The sequence below is a fragment of the Pteropus medius genome, unplaced genomic scaffold (assembly GCF_902729225.1).
Source record: "Pteropus medius unplaced genomic scaffold, Ma_sr-lr_union100, whole genome shotgun sequence".
NCBI lineage: Eukaryota > Metazoa > Chordata > Mammalia > Chiroptera > Pteropodidae > Pteropus > Pteropus medius.
Genome location: NW_024342475.1, coordinates 4,266,476 through 4,284,580, shown reverse-complemented (window position 1 = coordinate 4,284,580; position 18,105 = coordinate 4,266,476). Strand labels below are relative to the sequence as shown.

Below are 18,105 nucleotides of genomic sequence, written 5' to 3'. Positions count from 1 at the left end.
AAGGGACCGGGGGAAATCCAGAGTGACTTTAGCCAAGTAGCCATCGATGAGGAGAAATGCCCTGTAGGATTTTTGAGTGGAACAAAATGAGTTATGCAATGTATTCTTTCTGGCCTTAGTAAAGCCTGCGATTAACAATAGGCTTAGAGTGGATTTTGTGGAAGGCTTTGAAGGTGCCACATTTTACGAAGCAGGTCAATGTATTGAATTCATTCAGAAGCAAGCTAGCTTGTGGCTACACAATGATTTCTTCTATAGTCTTTGTTGCTTAACTGAAAATAAATGTGGTTTGTATATCAATGCAATTTCAATAATCATTTCCATTGATCTCCGTTTAAACTCCATGACTTAGGATGGATATACATAATTAGCTACATTTTATTTTCAGAAAAACAAAAGCCCAGAGGTGTGATTTAAGGGTAAAGCTAGTCAGTGGCAACTGCAATTAGAACTCAAGTTTTTGGATTCTTTGTTCACTTTTTCCAGCTTAAGGCAGGAACAAGCTCAGAAAGATGGTCTGAGCATTTCCATAGCCTTGTGGTATGCACAACGTTGGGATGCAGATCTAACAAATATTTTGCATTACGAGGGAGACAGCTTTTGACCTATGCTTAAACACTGCACTGGGAACATTCATTGTGGAAATGCTTCCTTGTAATTTGGACCAGGACACTTGGGTAAGCACTGAAAAGTGCACTTTACTCTAAGACCCTTAGGTACAGTCACGCTACAGCCATTAATTTCTTCACTCCTGTTAGTTGAACACCATATCTCTGGTTATGCCTGTAAGGCAGTTGTTCTTGAAAATTTACAATTCACCCTGAATGACTTAAACATTTTCAAAATCAGCACAGCTACAGTAACCATTTTGCAGTAAAATAGCATCACCTTAGGTAAAATTTGACTGGACTCCGAGTTCTAGATTCCTTGGAGTCTTCATATCATTTGCAAGCTCTTGTACTGATGTCAGGAAGACTGTGACTGGCAGTGAGCAGTCTGAATTTAATTAGCGTGCCATTTAGAGGGATTCATGAATATAAGTATTGAGATATAAACATACAAAGCACTTCTACCAGAACCCTTGTGTTCGTATATTGAACCTTATTACTACTGTTTAATAAATATTTTCAATAATCAGAAACATTCTTCCTTTGTAGTAGCTTCATGTATGAAAGAAATAATATGTAATTCCATTTCAAAACATTGACACTTACCATCAAAAAAGGAAACAGTGTCCTCTTTAGAGACTTCCCCTTTTGAGCAGGAATGATATTTGGAGTGAAATCTCATTATGCAAGTTTTATATCAAGAAAGCAATTTTAGTTACATCTCAGACTTAGGTGATTGGCTCAAAGCATTATACTAATAAATGATAATGTTGATTCATATAAATATCATGTATTAAATATTTAGCAATATAAATATATGCTGGAGACTCATTTCTAGCAAATGTAACCCTTGTCATGTTCAGAAACTCCATTTATGCATAAAGCTGCTAGATTTATCTTATTTTAATTTAGAGATTAAAAAAAATTATTTGCAGATATCTATTGAGAACTAAGGTGAATATGAAATGTTGTAAAAACAATATAATTTTTAGTCCAACAACAGGTCACATGTTGAAATTTTTATTTGTGCTTTAGACACAAGTCATATTTTACCAAATGGTGTTTTAAATTGTAAATTTTTTTCTTATAGAAACTAAAGTCATTTTGAGGGGAGCCAAAGAAAGTAATTCATTCAAAACTCTCCAGGAACAATTTCATTCAATATTAATCTCTAGATCATTACTTTATTTTATAGATACAGAAAGCCCCAAATTCCCTATAATAGATAATTTATGTAACTATATTCCAAGGATTAAAATTGAGAACTATCTATTCAGTTCATTACTTTAGCCACCAAAATAACAGTCACATATGCCATTTCTTAACATTTGTTTCTATTAGATTCTTTTCTTTCTTGGCCTAATATATCTCAATAGAGTCAATTTTATTTGTTCTCTGTGGTTTTCTAAAACTGCTTTAGATATAATGGGCAATAGTTGTTGCCTTTGTTAGTTTTATTTTGTTATGTTCCTGTTTCCATTTTCAGATATAAAATCTCAGTTCCTATAAGCACACTTGCTCTGCATGAAATGCTTTTTATGTTTATAGAAGTTAGTAAATCTTGAATAAATCTAGTAGAGTTCAAAAATCTTGAATAAATCTAGTAGAGTTCAAAAATTGTAAAATTGTTTTTGCTGGTATAGTTCTATTCAATTTTTTCCACAGTCAAGTTAAAGCTATCTCTTCTGCATTAATCTGAACTACCCTTGGATGATAACTATTTCATTTTTCTTATGTTTATGGTGTCTGTCATACCAAAAGCCTTCTTTTAGAAAATATACTATTTTAATCTTTTTTTTCTGTTTCTCACTGGTACATTTGTATTCCTAATAATTCTTTCTTTTATAACCAAAATATTATTTCCTCATTGAAGAAAATTTGGAAAGTGCAGAAAAACAAATAGAAGTCTGAAAAAAACAAAACAAAACACACATTAGCATCAAAGAAAAATTACACCAGAGAAGTTAAATATGCAAGTAAGACTTTATTCAAGAGTGTTGCGAGAGGGGAGAGAGACTAAACTCAACTCTATGAAGCAAGGCCAGAGAGCTTTCTAGCACTGGGGGGAGCTAGTGGAAAAGTAAGTGCTGGAGGATGTAATCTGGAAGGCTGATCAATGTGAGTAGGCCATCCTTGTTTGCTAATTGGAACTTATGGAAGTTATATCCCACAAATGGATAATGAGTAAAAATTTGAATATATAAAAATTAACTCATATGAATCTGTTAATCTTAATGATTATGTAAAAAGTGGAATAGAAACCTAAAGAAAAATTGTTCTAGAGATGTTTAAAACAGTATCACATGCCATCAGCCTAGGTACATGTTTTGCATTTTTCTTGTTGAAAATATGTACATGACTAATTAATATGTTGCCATTTAATTAAATTATATTTTTTAGAATCATTTTTTCTTATATGAATAAAAGAGTATTTGTAACCAGCTACTTGCAATTTTTGTTAGTAATAGATCTTTAGTATATAACCTATGATATTATTGAGTGTGTAAATAATGTTTTTAAACATGCAGGTGGAAAGTATATGAAGACAGATTATGTATTAGCATTATAGGGCTTGATATACACTTAGATATTACCTAGTCTAATTTCCACATTTGACAAAGATAAAACTGTGGCCCAGAGATTTTGAAGTCCTTACAAGGTCAAGGTAGTAGTCAACTTAAGGTAAAAGCTGACTTAGAATGAGGTCCCAGTATTCCTGGACCAATCTTTTTCCTAACTGTGCCCTCAAGGAGCCTGCTATTAACACTGCAATAAAATTTGAGATATGAAAGGAGCATTTCAGCTATTTTAGGAAACTTACTATTTCTTCCTTTTAGCAATACCTTATAATTGGTGATTTTATGATTTTTCATAAACTATCTTATTAGTTTCTACCTGACCGCTCAAATCACTGCTTTATTAATAGCTTTATACTCAGAAGATTTGGTATATGCAAAACTTGTCTTCAATATATTTTTTTTAAATCTCCAGAAAAAAGAGATGATTGATACAAGAGAAAATAAGTAAGGGAATATTTTGATAGGTGTGAGAGTGGATTTTTAGTTGTAGGCAGTATACATGACATGGTGGTTAAGAACACAAGTTCTGGAGCTCAAATCCCAGCTCCACTACTTACTGTCTGCAGTGATCCAGATCAGGTTGTTCTCTATGGCTCTTAGTTTACTCATCAATAGAACAGGTATAAAAATAGTGCATACTTTATAATATTGCCGAGTGAAGGGTTAATATGTGTAGAGTACTTAGAGCAGAGACTATCACACATTAAATGCCATAAGATTATTAAAATGTTTTCCGAGTGGTTCACTCAAATTATACAAAATATAGGGAAACTATAGCTGTCTTCAAATATCTGAAGGGCTCTCATGTCAAAGAAGTACAAGGCATACTCTCAGGAGCTCTAAGGATGATGAATACAAGTTAGAACATACCAGCATTGCTCCAGAGTTGCTCAATGAAGAAATAAGGCTTCTTTGGGAGTTGTGGTTATCTTATCACTTGATGGTATTCAAGCAGAGTTGGATATGAAATTTTTAAAGCATTATAAGCATTCTATATTTATAGTGAATTTTTAAAAAAATAATAACCATATTATTGGGAGGGATATCTGCCATGGGCCTTGAGCACCTTCTACATTCTTGTTTAGTTTGTCAGACTGCAAGGCATATGTAGTTAGTTATTCTAATGACTGCGTAGCTCAAGGAGAGTAGAACATTCACTTCCAAAGAAGGGACACTGGCTTGTCTGCTGCTCATGACATCCATTGTTTTCTGCTCGCTCAAATAGTACCTGACTCTTGTCCAAGTTTCTCTCCTATAATACACACTGTATATGAAGGAATCCATTAAGTTTCCACCTGTGTTGCCCCCTCCTACCCACCCCCTTCTCCATGGCACAGGGGATCGAGGAGAATTGGTGTGAATATGAAACCTTGTTTACTGTTTCCGTGAGTAATAAAGTTCTCTGTCTCCGATCCAGAAGTCTCTTGTCTTATGCACACATCCATGAAATAGTAAGAAACTAAAGTGTTACACCTTGTAAGTAGAGTAAAATCCCAGAAACTTCACACTTTTGGGCACATACAAATGACAGCTAATTTTATTGTCTGCTTATTACCATAGTCATTGTGCTAAGCCCTTCATGTGCATTTTGTTAGTAATCCCTCATATAGGCCTTTTTTACGGATGAGTTTTACAAAATGTTTGCATAATTTGCCCAAGGTGGCAGAGTCAGGCATCCAACGTAGTTTTGCTAACTCAAAAATATATGCTCATCACTATACCTTGCTGCCTCTTTTTAGTACATGTTCCACTCTCCCCTAACCTACTTGAAAATATAGTCATTGACTGAAACACTATAAACCATCATCCAAATTTCAAAAGGAGTAAAACTAACCACACATTTCTGTAAACATGTTCTTTAGCTATCCCTGCCTTCCCCTCAGGCCTGGCCTCAATGCAGCCATTTGCTAGTCTGTCTTTACTCACACTTTCCTAGACTAGAAGGCAGGACATAGAGATGGTCTGCAAAACAATGAGACACTGTGGTTACAGAAAAAAGCCCTTCAAGTTACTCTCTTCCTCCATCGTCAAGGTTAAGATACAAAATTGTTTGTATTTCTATATACTAACAATTAGCAACTGAAAATAGAAATTAAAAAATGAGCTTATAAGAGAATAAATCTAACAAATTATTTGAGAGATTGTAATGCTGAAAACTACAAAATACTGATAAGAAAAATTAACGATCAAAATAAATGGAGAAATTTACTGTGCTTATGGATGACAAAATTCAGCATTGTCATATGTAAATTCTTTCCAGATCGATTTATCAATCTAATGAAATGCTAATCAAAATCCCAACAGGCATGTTTATAAAAATTGACATTTAGATCTAAAATTTATATGAAAATGCTAATAACTTCAAATAGCCAAACCAGTTTTGAAAAAGAAAATGTTGGATGACTCACATTACCAGATTTTAAGACTTACTGTGAAGGTACATTAATCAAGACAGTATAGTATTGGTGTAAAAATAGACTGTTATATCAGTGGAATACAGATCCACACATATATGGTCAATTGATTTTTAACAAAGATGTTCAGATAATTGGTTGGGGAAAGATTGTTTTTCAGAAACGATGCTGGAATTTTGGAGAGCCATATGAAAAAATAGTGAGCCTTGACTCATATATAGAACTATATACAAAAAGTCACTCACAGTGGATAATAGACCTTAAATGTAAAGTATAAAACTACAAAATTTTTGTAAGAAAACCTAAGAGAAAACTTTGTTGGTCTTAGGTTCAGAGAATAATTCTTAGGTAAGACATTAGAAGCACAAAATGTTCTTTGAAACACACTGTTAGAAAAATCCAGAGAAGACAGACTGGGAGAAAATATTTGCCAAGTGTATATGTGATAAAGAACTTGAATTCAGAATGTATAAACTCAATAGTCTTACTACAAAAAAACTTAGTAAAAAATAGTCAAAGATTTGAACTCACCCTTTACCAAAGAAGGGATACTTATGTCAAATAAGCACAGTTGGAATCCAAATTAAAACCACAGTGAGAAGCCGCTAACACACTTACTAGAATGGATTAAAAAAAAAAAAAATGAGTATTGGCAAGAATGTGAAGCAAGTGAAACTCCAACGCATTGCTGGGGGAAACACCAAATGGTACAGCCACTCTGGAAATAGTTTTGAGTTTCTTCTGGATATTTAACCAAGATAAGTGAAAACATATGTCTGCACAAACACCTGTACGTGAATGTGTAGAGAAGTTCCATTCAGAATTGATAAAAACTGGACACAACTCAAATCTTTGGTGAATGGATAACCGAAGAGTAGTACATCCTACAGTAGACTAGTACTCTGCAATAAAAAAACAAACTATTGATACATGCAGCAATATGAATGAGTCTCAAAAACTTTATGTTAAATAAATGAAGCGAGACACAAAAGATTACTCTCTGATTCCTTTCATACGACATTTTAGAAAAAGTAAAACTGTAATGAAAGGAATACTTATCAGTGGTTACAAGGGGTGAGAGGCCAGGGGAGATGATTAACTCCGAAGAGCAGGCACAAAGAGACACTTGGGAGTAATAAAAATTCTATATATTGCTGGTTATGTTGGTTATACTAAATATAAATATATGCGTGTGTATGTATGTGTGTATATATATAAAGTCATTCAACTATAATCCTACAAAGGGTGAATTTTATTACATGTAAATATAACTCAATAAACTTGAGTTTCAAAAAGCCAAAAAAGTGCACTGAGTTTCAATTAGAATCACTACTGTTGTAGACTACATGAAATAATTATATTTATATATATTGCACTTGATTAAATATGTACATATTTCTGCTTATATGGTATTGTTTAGCCAATATATATTTTAAAGTCTTAATATAAAAATGTTATAAAAGCTTCAACATTTAGATTGTGCTTATTTTTTCATAGCTAATAGAAAGGTGTACAGATTTTCCTTTTTTGTTCAGTCAATACAGAGAAACTGTTTCTTATCTGAATAAAGCAACTTTCTATAATTGAGATGTCCTGTTGTGGTAATTTATGATAGATATGGCCATGTTAGAAGAAGAGTAATTATAGTATTGATTATTTCCTGTAGCAGTCCCCTGGTGTTGCCAATTGCCAAGCAAGACAGCTTGTTGGAAAAAGACATTATGTTTAAAGATTCGACAAAAGGTTTATGCAAGAGACAATCTCTGGACAGCACTCCTGAAAACGCCACTGTGAATGGCCCCACCAAAACTGAGCAGGTAATTATACTCTTACTGTCTGCTAATATCGTGTACTATTATATCCCAAAAAAATTACCCAGTAATTTCCATTTGAAGAAAATTTAACGAAAGCATAGATTAGTAGTTTGTTTAAGATTTCCATTTATAAATTCTTATGGTGTTTTACTGACCATTAACAAACAATGACTTTTTAACCAGGATTTGAATTTTATGGTCTTGACTTATGTATCTAGAGTATAAGCACAACTAATATGCTAATTCCAAATATTTCCAATTCTGTCTATAGTCTTCATTTTGATTATTATGTAGACTTTTTATTTCCTTTAAATATCCAAATGTTTTTCATAACAAGAAAAACAAACCAATCACTGAGTCATTTATCCTTACAAATAACTGCGTGTGTATTGCGTCTGTGTGTGTATATGTGCGTGTCCCCGTGCACATATACACACACAGAGATCACTTTGAGATGCTTTGGAGTTACAGAATTTAATGTATTTTGATTTGAGATCACTTTGGGAGATCACTTTGAGATGCTTGGAGTTACAGAATTTAATGTATTTTATGTGACCATTTCCATAGAAATAAATGATATTAATATATGTTGCATTTTATAAATGGTAGAGTAATTTAGTAAATGTTAGACTAATCCTTGAAACGTTTTGGTGTATCTAACTTTGAATATTTTTAAGATATTTTACCTAGATTTTTCTAAAGATTCTTTTCAAAAATTTATTTCATTAATTCATTTTAAAGTAACTGAAACAGCAAAACATTTGAAATACTTTTAAATTTTAATAGGTATATTCATCTGCTCAGACTGCATAACAAAATGCCACAAATTGGGTGGCTTAAAGAACAGAAACTTTTTTCTCACTATTCTGGAGACTGGATGTCCAAGAACAACTCAGTCCTGGTGAATGCTCTCTTCCTGGCTTGTAGATGGCTGCTTTCTCACCATGTCTTTATATGGTAGAGATAGGGAGAGAGGGAACAATCTCTGTGGTATTTTTTATAAGAACACCAACCTTATTGGCTCAGGGCCCCACACCATGACTTCGTTTAATTTTTATTAGCTCCTAAAGCTCTGTCTCCAAGTACAGTCACTTTGGTGGTTAGAGCCTCAACATATTAATTATAGAGGACATAACCGAGTCCATAGCAGTAGGCAAATTGAAAATTAGGTAAATTTAAGGCAAAGTTTTTTCTTAACTTTTTTAAGGATCCTATGAACTTCCTATAACTTTAAATGCATATTACTAAATGAAAGCAACCAATCTGAAAAGGCTACATATACTGATTCTACTATCTGACATTCTGGAAAAGGCAAAACCACGGAGACAGTAAAAAGATTAGTGGTTGCCAAGATTTGGGTAGGGGAGATATGAATAAGTAGAGCACGGGGGATTTTTAGGGTCCTGAAACTTCTTTGTATGATACTATAATGGTGGATACATGTCATTATACATTACTTAAAACCCATAGAATGTACAATACCAAGAGTGAACCCTGATGTAAACTATGTGCATTGGGTGACAATGATGTGTCATTCTGGGTTCATCGGTTTTAACAATTGTACTGCTCTGGTCAGGGAGGTTAATAATGGGGCAGGCTGTGTGTATAGGATCAAGGGTATATGGGAAAACTTTAGACCTTCCTCTCAATTTTGCTGTAAATTTGAAACTTACCTAAAAACTTAAAATCTTTTAAAAAATGAGAAAAAATTCATGATATAATGTCAAGTATAATCCTTTTATACTTAAAAGTAGAATGACTTTTCTTTTGTAATGTAAGCTCTTTATAACTGTATCCTAAACATTAAAATTAGTTATATTCATATTCTTTTTGTTTGGTATTAGAGAATAAATGGCTTATTCAGGTTTTATGTTTATGTATTATCTATATAATATTCACTCATATCTCCCACTGTATTCATCGCGCTGTCATAAATTCTTGGCCATGAGGTGCATAGGTGATTGTCTCCAGAGGAAAAACAGAGGAAGAATCCTGATTGTATTATACATTCACATTCCATAGGAGAGTTTTAGAAAAGGTTTGTCAAAACAAGTTTCTGATTAACATTGTCAATGAGGAATGTATAAGTAAAAGGAAAATTTTTAAGTGAAACAAAACCCACAACATCTTTCCTTCTAGCTTTTTATAAAATGTAGATCTTATCAAATGGTAACTGTGTAAATGGACATTCAAGGGTTGGTTTAAACATTTTTTTGGTTCTGATAATCACCAAAATTAACAGTTGCTATTATAATACGCATGAGAATATAGAATTTGCCTTAAGTTGCTTAAAAATGTGTAGGACGCTCTTCCCCCTTTTCCCTTTTAGTTCTGTTTCCTGCTTCCATTTCTCCCCTCCCCTGCCCTGTCCTCTTCCATTCTTGTTCTAATTTCCTGCCTTCCTAATTTCTTCCCTCTCTGACTCCTCCCTCTCTTCTTTCCTTTCAGAACATATTTATTTAAATATTTATTTAAATACAAAATATTTAGTTCAAGCTTGGAATTCAGGTCAAATGTTTATCGCTTTTAGTGAGTGCATGTTTTAGCCTGGGAGTGAAGAGAGAGGTGACGAGTCACACAGCTTCGCTCTGGTCCAGGTCTGTCACTGGAGTGCTGTGACTCTGGAGGTTCTTTAACCTCACTTAGCTTCGTCTGTGAGATGGGTACATAGTGCTGACCTCATGTGGTTGTTATGAAGGTGACAAAAGATTAAGCCTGTAAGGTGACAGCATTTTACCAAGAACAGAATAAAACTCAATAAGATGGATTCATTATTTTATTGTTCTTATTTATAGACTATATATTAGGTTTTGCCAGAGTGGTCGAGTCCTCTGTTCACTAATTTATCTGCTTTTAATTCATGTAAATCCTGTCAGCACATCAATCGGGTTTTATTGTTTTCAAATAAATATAGATTATTTTGGAATATAATAATACAAAATAATACTTTGTATTGGTCGACATTTCAAAACTTAAAACTGCTTTTACTTACATTATTTAATTCTCAAAATACCACTTTGAGCAAGTTATTGTACACCTTTAATACTTAGCTTACACTGTTTCGAGGACACAACAGCAAGCTCCTGGTTCCTCTTCTAGAGCCTTGCTGACTTGTGACAGTTCTATAAATAGGAGAGAAAATTTGCATTCCACGGCTGCATGTGCAGTATAGTGGTTTCAAAGATTGGCGAGAATTCTCTTTCTGTAGTCCATAGATAAACCAATATTCACATACACAAAATGTAAATCCTCAGCCAAACAAAGGCATAGTAAGTGAAAGGAACTGATAAATTTCACATAGAAACAGCTAACAGAATAATAAAAGCAAGGAAAAGAACAATTGAAATGCTATGTATGCATGGTGACAGGCTTCAGCTTTGGTGAGCTTTAGTATAAGGTATTTTGTAAGATTATCACCCCTTTCCCTGTCATGACTCTCCCAGTAACCTCGGTTTTTTCTTATTTTCTTCTTCATTCACGCACACTCGTTTCTTTTCTTCTAATCTACCTTTCCCAAGATCTTGTTGCTCTTATCCCATTAATCAGACCATCTCTTTTGCCCATTGAATGACTAGTTCCTGGATATATACTACTAACCTCCTAGAGAGAAAAGTCACAACAACCAAACAAAATAACAAAGTAGACAACACTTGAAGCAATTTTGACAACGGGAGACAAGGAATCCGTGAACTCAGAATATTTTCAAACTTAAAGTCCCTTTGGGTCTCATAACATTTCTCAAAGTGTTTCTTCTAGGTTCTTCCTAATTTTCTATCCTGGATTTTGTCTGCTTTGTGTTCTAGATCTCTATTTTTGGAAAAATATATAGAGAGATTTATAATGGATGTTTATATGTCTCTAGAAGAGCTGTAATAATCAATTCTAGAAGAGAAAGTTAATTTTTTAATGTATTTATCCCATCTCTTTTTCTTTTAATTTTATTATTAGTTTCAAGTATACAGTACATTGGTTAGACATTTATTTAGTTTATGAAACAACCCTGCTGATTACTCTATCTTCCCTCTGGATCTACATATAGGCATTACATTACTGCTGGCTGCATTCTCTATGTCATGCTCCCTGTCTCTCTTTTGACTTGTTATAACTGCTTGGTAGATGTTGGTAATATGTATTATTGAGTCTATAACTATAATATAAAAATATTCACTGAAATATTTTTTCTTTTTCTTTGTTGTTATCCGCTGTCATAATGCTTTTGAAATCTTTATAAAGAATGTGTCCTTTTGATAACCTTGCTTATAATTGATTAACAAAGCTTCCTTCCTAATCATTTTGGAATCTCGATATGATAAATGCAAGGAATTCCTCCCTTGATCTGCTCTAATACTGTATTTGTCACATTTGATTACTACAAACAGACAAGGAAGTCTTCACATTTTTATTGTCAGCCTAGGATTTTCCCTAACCCATACAACAGCTGTGCCACTGTAGATGAAAATCCTCAAGAATACCAAGGAGATGTCTGCAACAGCTCTTTCAGGCTTGTCAGAACAAATGTGGAACTTCTGTTAGTGCTATTCATTCTTTTTTTAAATATGCATGCAGAAATTTGCATTGAGCTCGTTAGAATCGTGGTTATAAGAGGAAGTTTATTATCTTAGTGTAAATCATTACTTCTGAAGAAAAAAGGAAAAAAAATGCTTGCTCTTGATTTTTCTTCTCTTCATGATTTCTTTGGGACTTATATATGCTAACGTGTAGGAGACTTTTGTCTTATCCTTTTATTGTTCGAATTTATTGCAATTATGTTTTTGGCTCATGTATATACATGAATATCCATGTGCATATTAATTTTTTAATATGTATGTGTGCATATATTAATATATGTTAGTTTTCTAGGTTGCATATCTGTGTGTATAAGTCTTCGTATTTTGGGAAGTGCTTGCAAAGACATTAGAAAGAAAAGATATTTATATCCATCCCTAAATTGATGAAAGTTCCTTTTTATGTCTCACTCTATATAAAGATTTTTGTCAGTAGTCTTTTCATTTCTAGAAAATACATATTTACCCATTTCCACTTATTTTCTGAATTCCTTTTACATGCTTCCAGTCTGTGATCCTTAAATGCAGTGAAGCTTGGTACACTTACAGTTGAGCTTGGTAGTTCCTCTTCTTCTTAAATCTGTATCCAATCCATCCCTCAGACCTTTTGCTGGGGCCACCATTATTTGGAGCTTGCTAACTGGTCTCACCACTTCTACCTTCCTGCTCCACGGGCTGCCAGAGTATTACATTAACAATATGAAGCTCCACTTATCAGACCCCTGCTTCAGCCCTTCAGTGATATTCCAGCGTCCTTGGAATTAAGCGGAGCCTCCCGTGACCTACAAGCTGCATCTGCTCCTGCAACACCATCTGCTGCCATTTCCTTTTACCCTCCAGCTTCATGAGCCAATGTCCGGTGCCTCCACACACCTGTCTCTTTCTGACCTTGGGGCCTTTGCCATCTCCTCTCTCTCCCTGGGCCCATCTTCTCCCACAGCCCAAAGGATGGCCTTTTTAGGTTATTGCCAATTTCAACTAGAGTGTGACCTCCTCAGAGAGGACTCCTTAGACCATCCACTGAGAAATATAATTTTTCTTTTTTGGTAGCATTCTGTATTTTTCCTTCATAGCATTTTTCATATTTGTAACTTCTTATTAATGTCCTTACTTCTCCCATGGTAGACTGTAAACACTCTGAGGTAGAAGACCTCATTCCTTGTAACTCTTTGTATTAAATCTTTGCACAATGCCTGGCAAAAAGTAAGTGAGCAAAGGAAAAAAGGCAAATTATCTAATATATTTCACTAGATTTATTCATTACCTGCTAGAATTCCTCCACTATTACCTAATAGTTATAATCCCAGCTTCTACTTCTAATTTATTATCTGTGGGGCCCCGGGGAAATCACTTGACCTCTCTGGACCTCAAGTTCTGCACTTACAAGTAAAGATGTTGGAATATATCAATGAATTGAAACTTAAAATTATTGGTTAGCAGCAGATTCTTCCCCTTAAAGACATATATGATCGAAAACTGCAATTCCTAAAGCAGATGAAAGCTGAGTGCCTTTGCTGAGAGCAACAGAGACGGGCACAACTGCGTGCCTCCTTCCACCTCCGAAGGCAGTCTTAGAGAAAGTTGGCAGAAAGTTTACCATTAGTGTCCAGGGTACTTCCTAGATGTTTTACTCACTGCATAACAATCCATCCCATTATTCCACACTTACTTGCATAACAGGCACCACGCCAGACTCTCCACATAAAGTTAATTCTCACAAACAGCTATGAGAGACATACCATTATTTATATTTTATAAGAGAACTGAAAGTGACGATGTTAAGAAAAATGTTCTCAATCTCACAGATAGGAATATATACCACTAGGATTTAAACACCATTCACTTAGTTGAATATAAATCATTGATGTCTTAGACTTAGATGAGCTTGACTTTTCCAGTATTCAGAGTGGGATAGCTCAGATCAATGTGTAAGACTTTTACTTGAATTAGCACGACTGATGAAAAAGCAGAATAAAAACTGTGTAGGTCAAGAAGACTGACGACTACCAGGTACCTTACCTAGGGGTTAGGCAGAAGCGGTTATCACTGCTTAATTTTCGTGCTTCTCTAAGAGCAGTCAGTTGTGGGAGCACCGTAGGCCTATGACTCTTCAAAGTGGAACTAAGTGTATAATGTTAAAAACTGATATCACGTAATCCCCAAACTTATTTTGACAACCCAGAAACTATTAGGAGATCTGGAACATTATGACTTGTCTTCAGCAACAAATACCAGTTTCGAATACCATCCTTGGACTATTTAAGCAAACATTTCTGACAGTATCAAGCCTTAGAGCTATGCCTCTAACCCACAGTCAAATAACTAATTTTAATAAGATTGTATTTATGCTCTTTATGGGTTTTCTTAATGCTACAAAAACAGAGAAAATAATAAACTCAAGGTGTTGGCTGAGTGTGTACATGCCATGGGGAGGAGAGAGTCTTATTCCTGACCTTTCTGAGATCTGTAATAGTTTACAAATTAATTTTTAATAAACAAACATGCAGCTATTGGAATATTGTGTTTCCCACGTATGCAAGTGATTGGATCTCCAATGCCAGAGAGCCCACTGCCCTGACACCCTTCCAACTGGAATACATAGCAAACCACTCTTCTGACTGTTTGAAATTCTCAGTAAAGAATTTAATTTTATATTATTAATGCATTAGGATTAGAAACAGTCTGGGAAAACAATGATCTGAATTTATGAACTCATGAGAAAGATTGCACTTTGGGAAATAGTCACTCAGAAAAAGAGTCCTAAATTTAGTTTTTAAAAAATGCGTAATATTTTTTACTCTTTAAACATTTATTTGATAAACAGTAGTATTTGAGTTTATTTAGTGGTGGTACATCCAGTAGTTCAATATATAATACAAATACAAGTATAAAATGCAAATATGAATATCAAATACAAACACGAATGTTAATAATACAAATAAACTTACTGTTATTAAAAATTCACTGTGGCACCAATGAACTCACAGGGGCATTAATAAGAATATTCTTGTTTTGCTCCTCTGTGTTTCACATAAGAAAACCAAAGCTGTCATATTATATTAAGTGTTTACTTTTCAGAGCATATCTTGCATATATAAATTAAACTTTGCCCATTTCTAACTTGTAAAGGATAGATTTTCATCTAATTAAATAATTCAAGTACTTTATTTTTAATATTGACTTTTTCAAAATCTGTCACTTCATATTGAATTGAATAGGAAAACTTTTTTTTTTTACAGAATTATCTTAATCTCATAGCTTCTTTAATCTTAAGAGTAATGTAGAGCAGAATAAAAATCACAAGCCAACATTCTAGAGTCTGTTTTTAAAATCTGGCCTCCTCCTACATGTATGCAGAAACTAAATCCCAGGCACATTGCTTCCATGCCAACAACAGTACTAAGAGAAATTTTGCTTTAGCTTTGTGCAGTACATGAGTTTTTTTTTTTTTCAGCTGCTTGTCTTAGAAAGAACTCAGCACAGTTCAGAGCTGTCGAAATTGTAAGTAGGGACTAGGAAGAATCAACATGCTGAAATGATTTTGACAAGACTTAATGACTTTGAGGGATGTAAGGTAACATCTGGGGTGTGTGTGTGTGTGTGTGTGCGCGCGCGTGCACGCGCGCGTGCACACTCGTAGATACAGAACAGAAATTCTCATCTAAATATATTTCTTTGTGTCTGTTCAATTTTTTATTCCTTGTAAGTGAACCATTTCATCTCTTAATAACAGTTTCAAACTCATGTGGTCTTTAAACTTTTGACATGTAATTGAAATGGAACATCCAACTGTGAAGAAAGTTGATTGCAAAGCAATTAGAATTGATCTTGCTTATTTTTTTCCCAGGTCAAGCTAATGCCTCCTGCTCCGAATGATGACCTAGCAACGCTCAGTGAGCTCAACGATGGCAGCCTGCTTTATGAAATTCAGAAGCGCTTTGGGAACAATCAGATATACGTAAGTGCCTTTGAAATTGCCTTTGCTCTGCATTTGTCTTGCTGCATATTTTCACCCTTCAGTGCTGCAGATATTACAGGTAATGGGTTTACTTTTGCTTCTGGCCCTACTGAAAGCTTAAGGTGGATTCTTGAGTTCAGGTTGATTCTTCTGGTTCAGTTATAAAGCAGGTTCAGCACAGTTTCAAATTTCAGAGTTGTTAAGTGAAAGTTAATATCCTGAGGGGACAACTTTCTTGTAATGCTTGCTGTGGAATATCTTGCTAGAACCAGCAGGATTTGAAAATCACTTTTAGAAATGCTGTTTGTTTCACTACTTTAATTTAGCCTGCTAGATTTGGAAAAGGAAGCTTGAGAGGAAAAGTTGATTATGCATGGAGGACTGCCTCTGTATTTGCATGAAAAGGTAAACTATTGTTCTTCTAAATTATCAGGAAATGTCTTTGTCTGTAAAGTAAATAATTTATACACAGATCTTTGATAACAGGATACAAATATATATGACTTAGATGACAAACGGCATGGAGAATTGATTTGCCGTGGTTCTATTCTGGTTTATATGTATAATTTCTTTTAATACTAGTAACAATTTAGACACCACATGTTCTCAAATCTCAATCAATCTCTCTTTCTCTTCTCCTAACTCTCCCCTTGATTTTATTATGTTCAACTTCGAGCAATTCAATCAGAATGTCTGTAGAGAAATCTGATTACACACATGGCTGCTATCCTCTTTGATAACACCCTTTTTTTCCCTAGTCTACTGAGAAATTAAGTAATTTCTGTGTAAATGTGAAGTCTGAGATTTCCTTACAAGCAATAAATTGTCAAATGCTGATTGGCCAATGAAGATTCAATGCAACATCTTAATGCTTGGATAAATTGCCTGCCACTGTAAATACACTTAAAATTAAATACTTCTATCAAAATTAATGAAATTGAGTCTTTGACTTAAAGTGGCAAAACACAATTACTTTGGTCTAGTGGTATCCTATTACTTGTGCGTTATTTGTAGTCCGTTTTTCTGCCTTCCCATCTTTGTGTTAATTCTTTTTTTTTTTTTAACTTCTTGATTATATTATCAGAAGACTACTGCTTGAATTGTTAGGAATTTCTTTATTTCTTTCATGCTTTTCAAATGGCTTTGTCTCCCAAATATCTCTTTAATGTACTTCTCTCAATCTCGGTGGTTGCTAAGCTATTCAAAACCACCATCATCCTATCTCCAACAGCCTCCTAACTTTCGGGAGGATACTGAATTCCCTTTCAATCTGATATCAAAATGAACTACAGTAATTTTTGTACAGAACCAATGTAATCTTAAAACTCCCAGTCGTAGACTTTCTTGTGGCTTATTGTTTTTCACTGGGAAGATGACCATAACCCTTACTCCAGGGTCTAGGATCTACTATGAGATTCGTCAGCCCCAGCCGCCTAAACATTATTGTTGATGACTTTTAGGCACTGATCATTGCCCTCCTTCCCACATCGGGGACTTTGTTTATTTTTCTTTCCATAAATTTCTCTTTCTACCTCCATGAAATACTTAGTTTTATAAACTCTCACCCAAAAGTTCTTCAGTGGTTGAGTAAACTTTTCTCGACCTTCCAGATTAACTCACTGCTTGTGATTATATACCTTATTCATGGTTTGATTAGCATCCAGCTCCTGTACTAGACTCTGAGCTCATTGAAAATGGGAGTGAAGGTAGTTTTGCTCACGAGGAGGCCTGGCCAAACACATTCTGGTCTTGAATAACAAATAGGTCCAACCTGTTTATCTGAGTCATGGCTCTAACTCCTCCCCATAGTGGACATCTTCATAGATACTCTCTGCTTTCTATCTGCATAATCAGAATTAATATTCCTTGCTTTGATAAAGCTCACAAGAAATATAATTTTGCCACTATGTGAAGTGCGGTTTTTGTCTTCTTCATCCCTGAAATATTGAAGAGCTAAATCATCTAAGATCGATTTTGTGATGAGTATTCTAAGTTATGGTATATGAATTCACCTCTCATGGATAGACAAGCAATTTAAACATTATTGCTTGAATAATAAGTGATTCTCAAAGTGTCTCCTGTGAACCATTGGTATATGAACTTTTTACTCCAAGTCTGGAATGAAGGTCAGCATGTAGAAACTTATAGCAATTTGATGCTTCAATTT

At 34.3% G+C, this 18,105-nt stretch overlaps 1 protein-coding gene across 8 annotated transcripts in view; it reads left to right on the top strand.

Moving 5' to 3' along the window:
• MYO16 (myosin XVI) overlaps positions 1–18,105 on the top strand; it is a 513,348-nt gene that overhangs the window by 218,386 nt on the left and 276,857 nt on the right. For 7 of the 8 annotated variants that reach the window (XM_039866291.1, XM_039866293.1, XM_039866286.1 and 4 more), the window contains 2 exons: positions 7,268–7,418; positions 15,828–15,938. In XM_039866291.1, coding sequence (XP_039722225.1) covers positions 7,268–7,418; positions 15,828–15,938 — 262 coding nt within the window. The remainder of the gene's footprint in view (positions 1–7,267; positions 7,419–15,827; positions 15,939–18,105) is intronic. The other variant, XM_039866287.1, reaches the window with a different exon arrangement.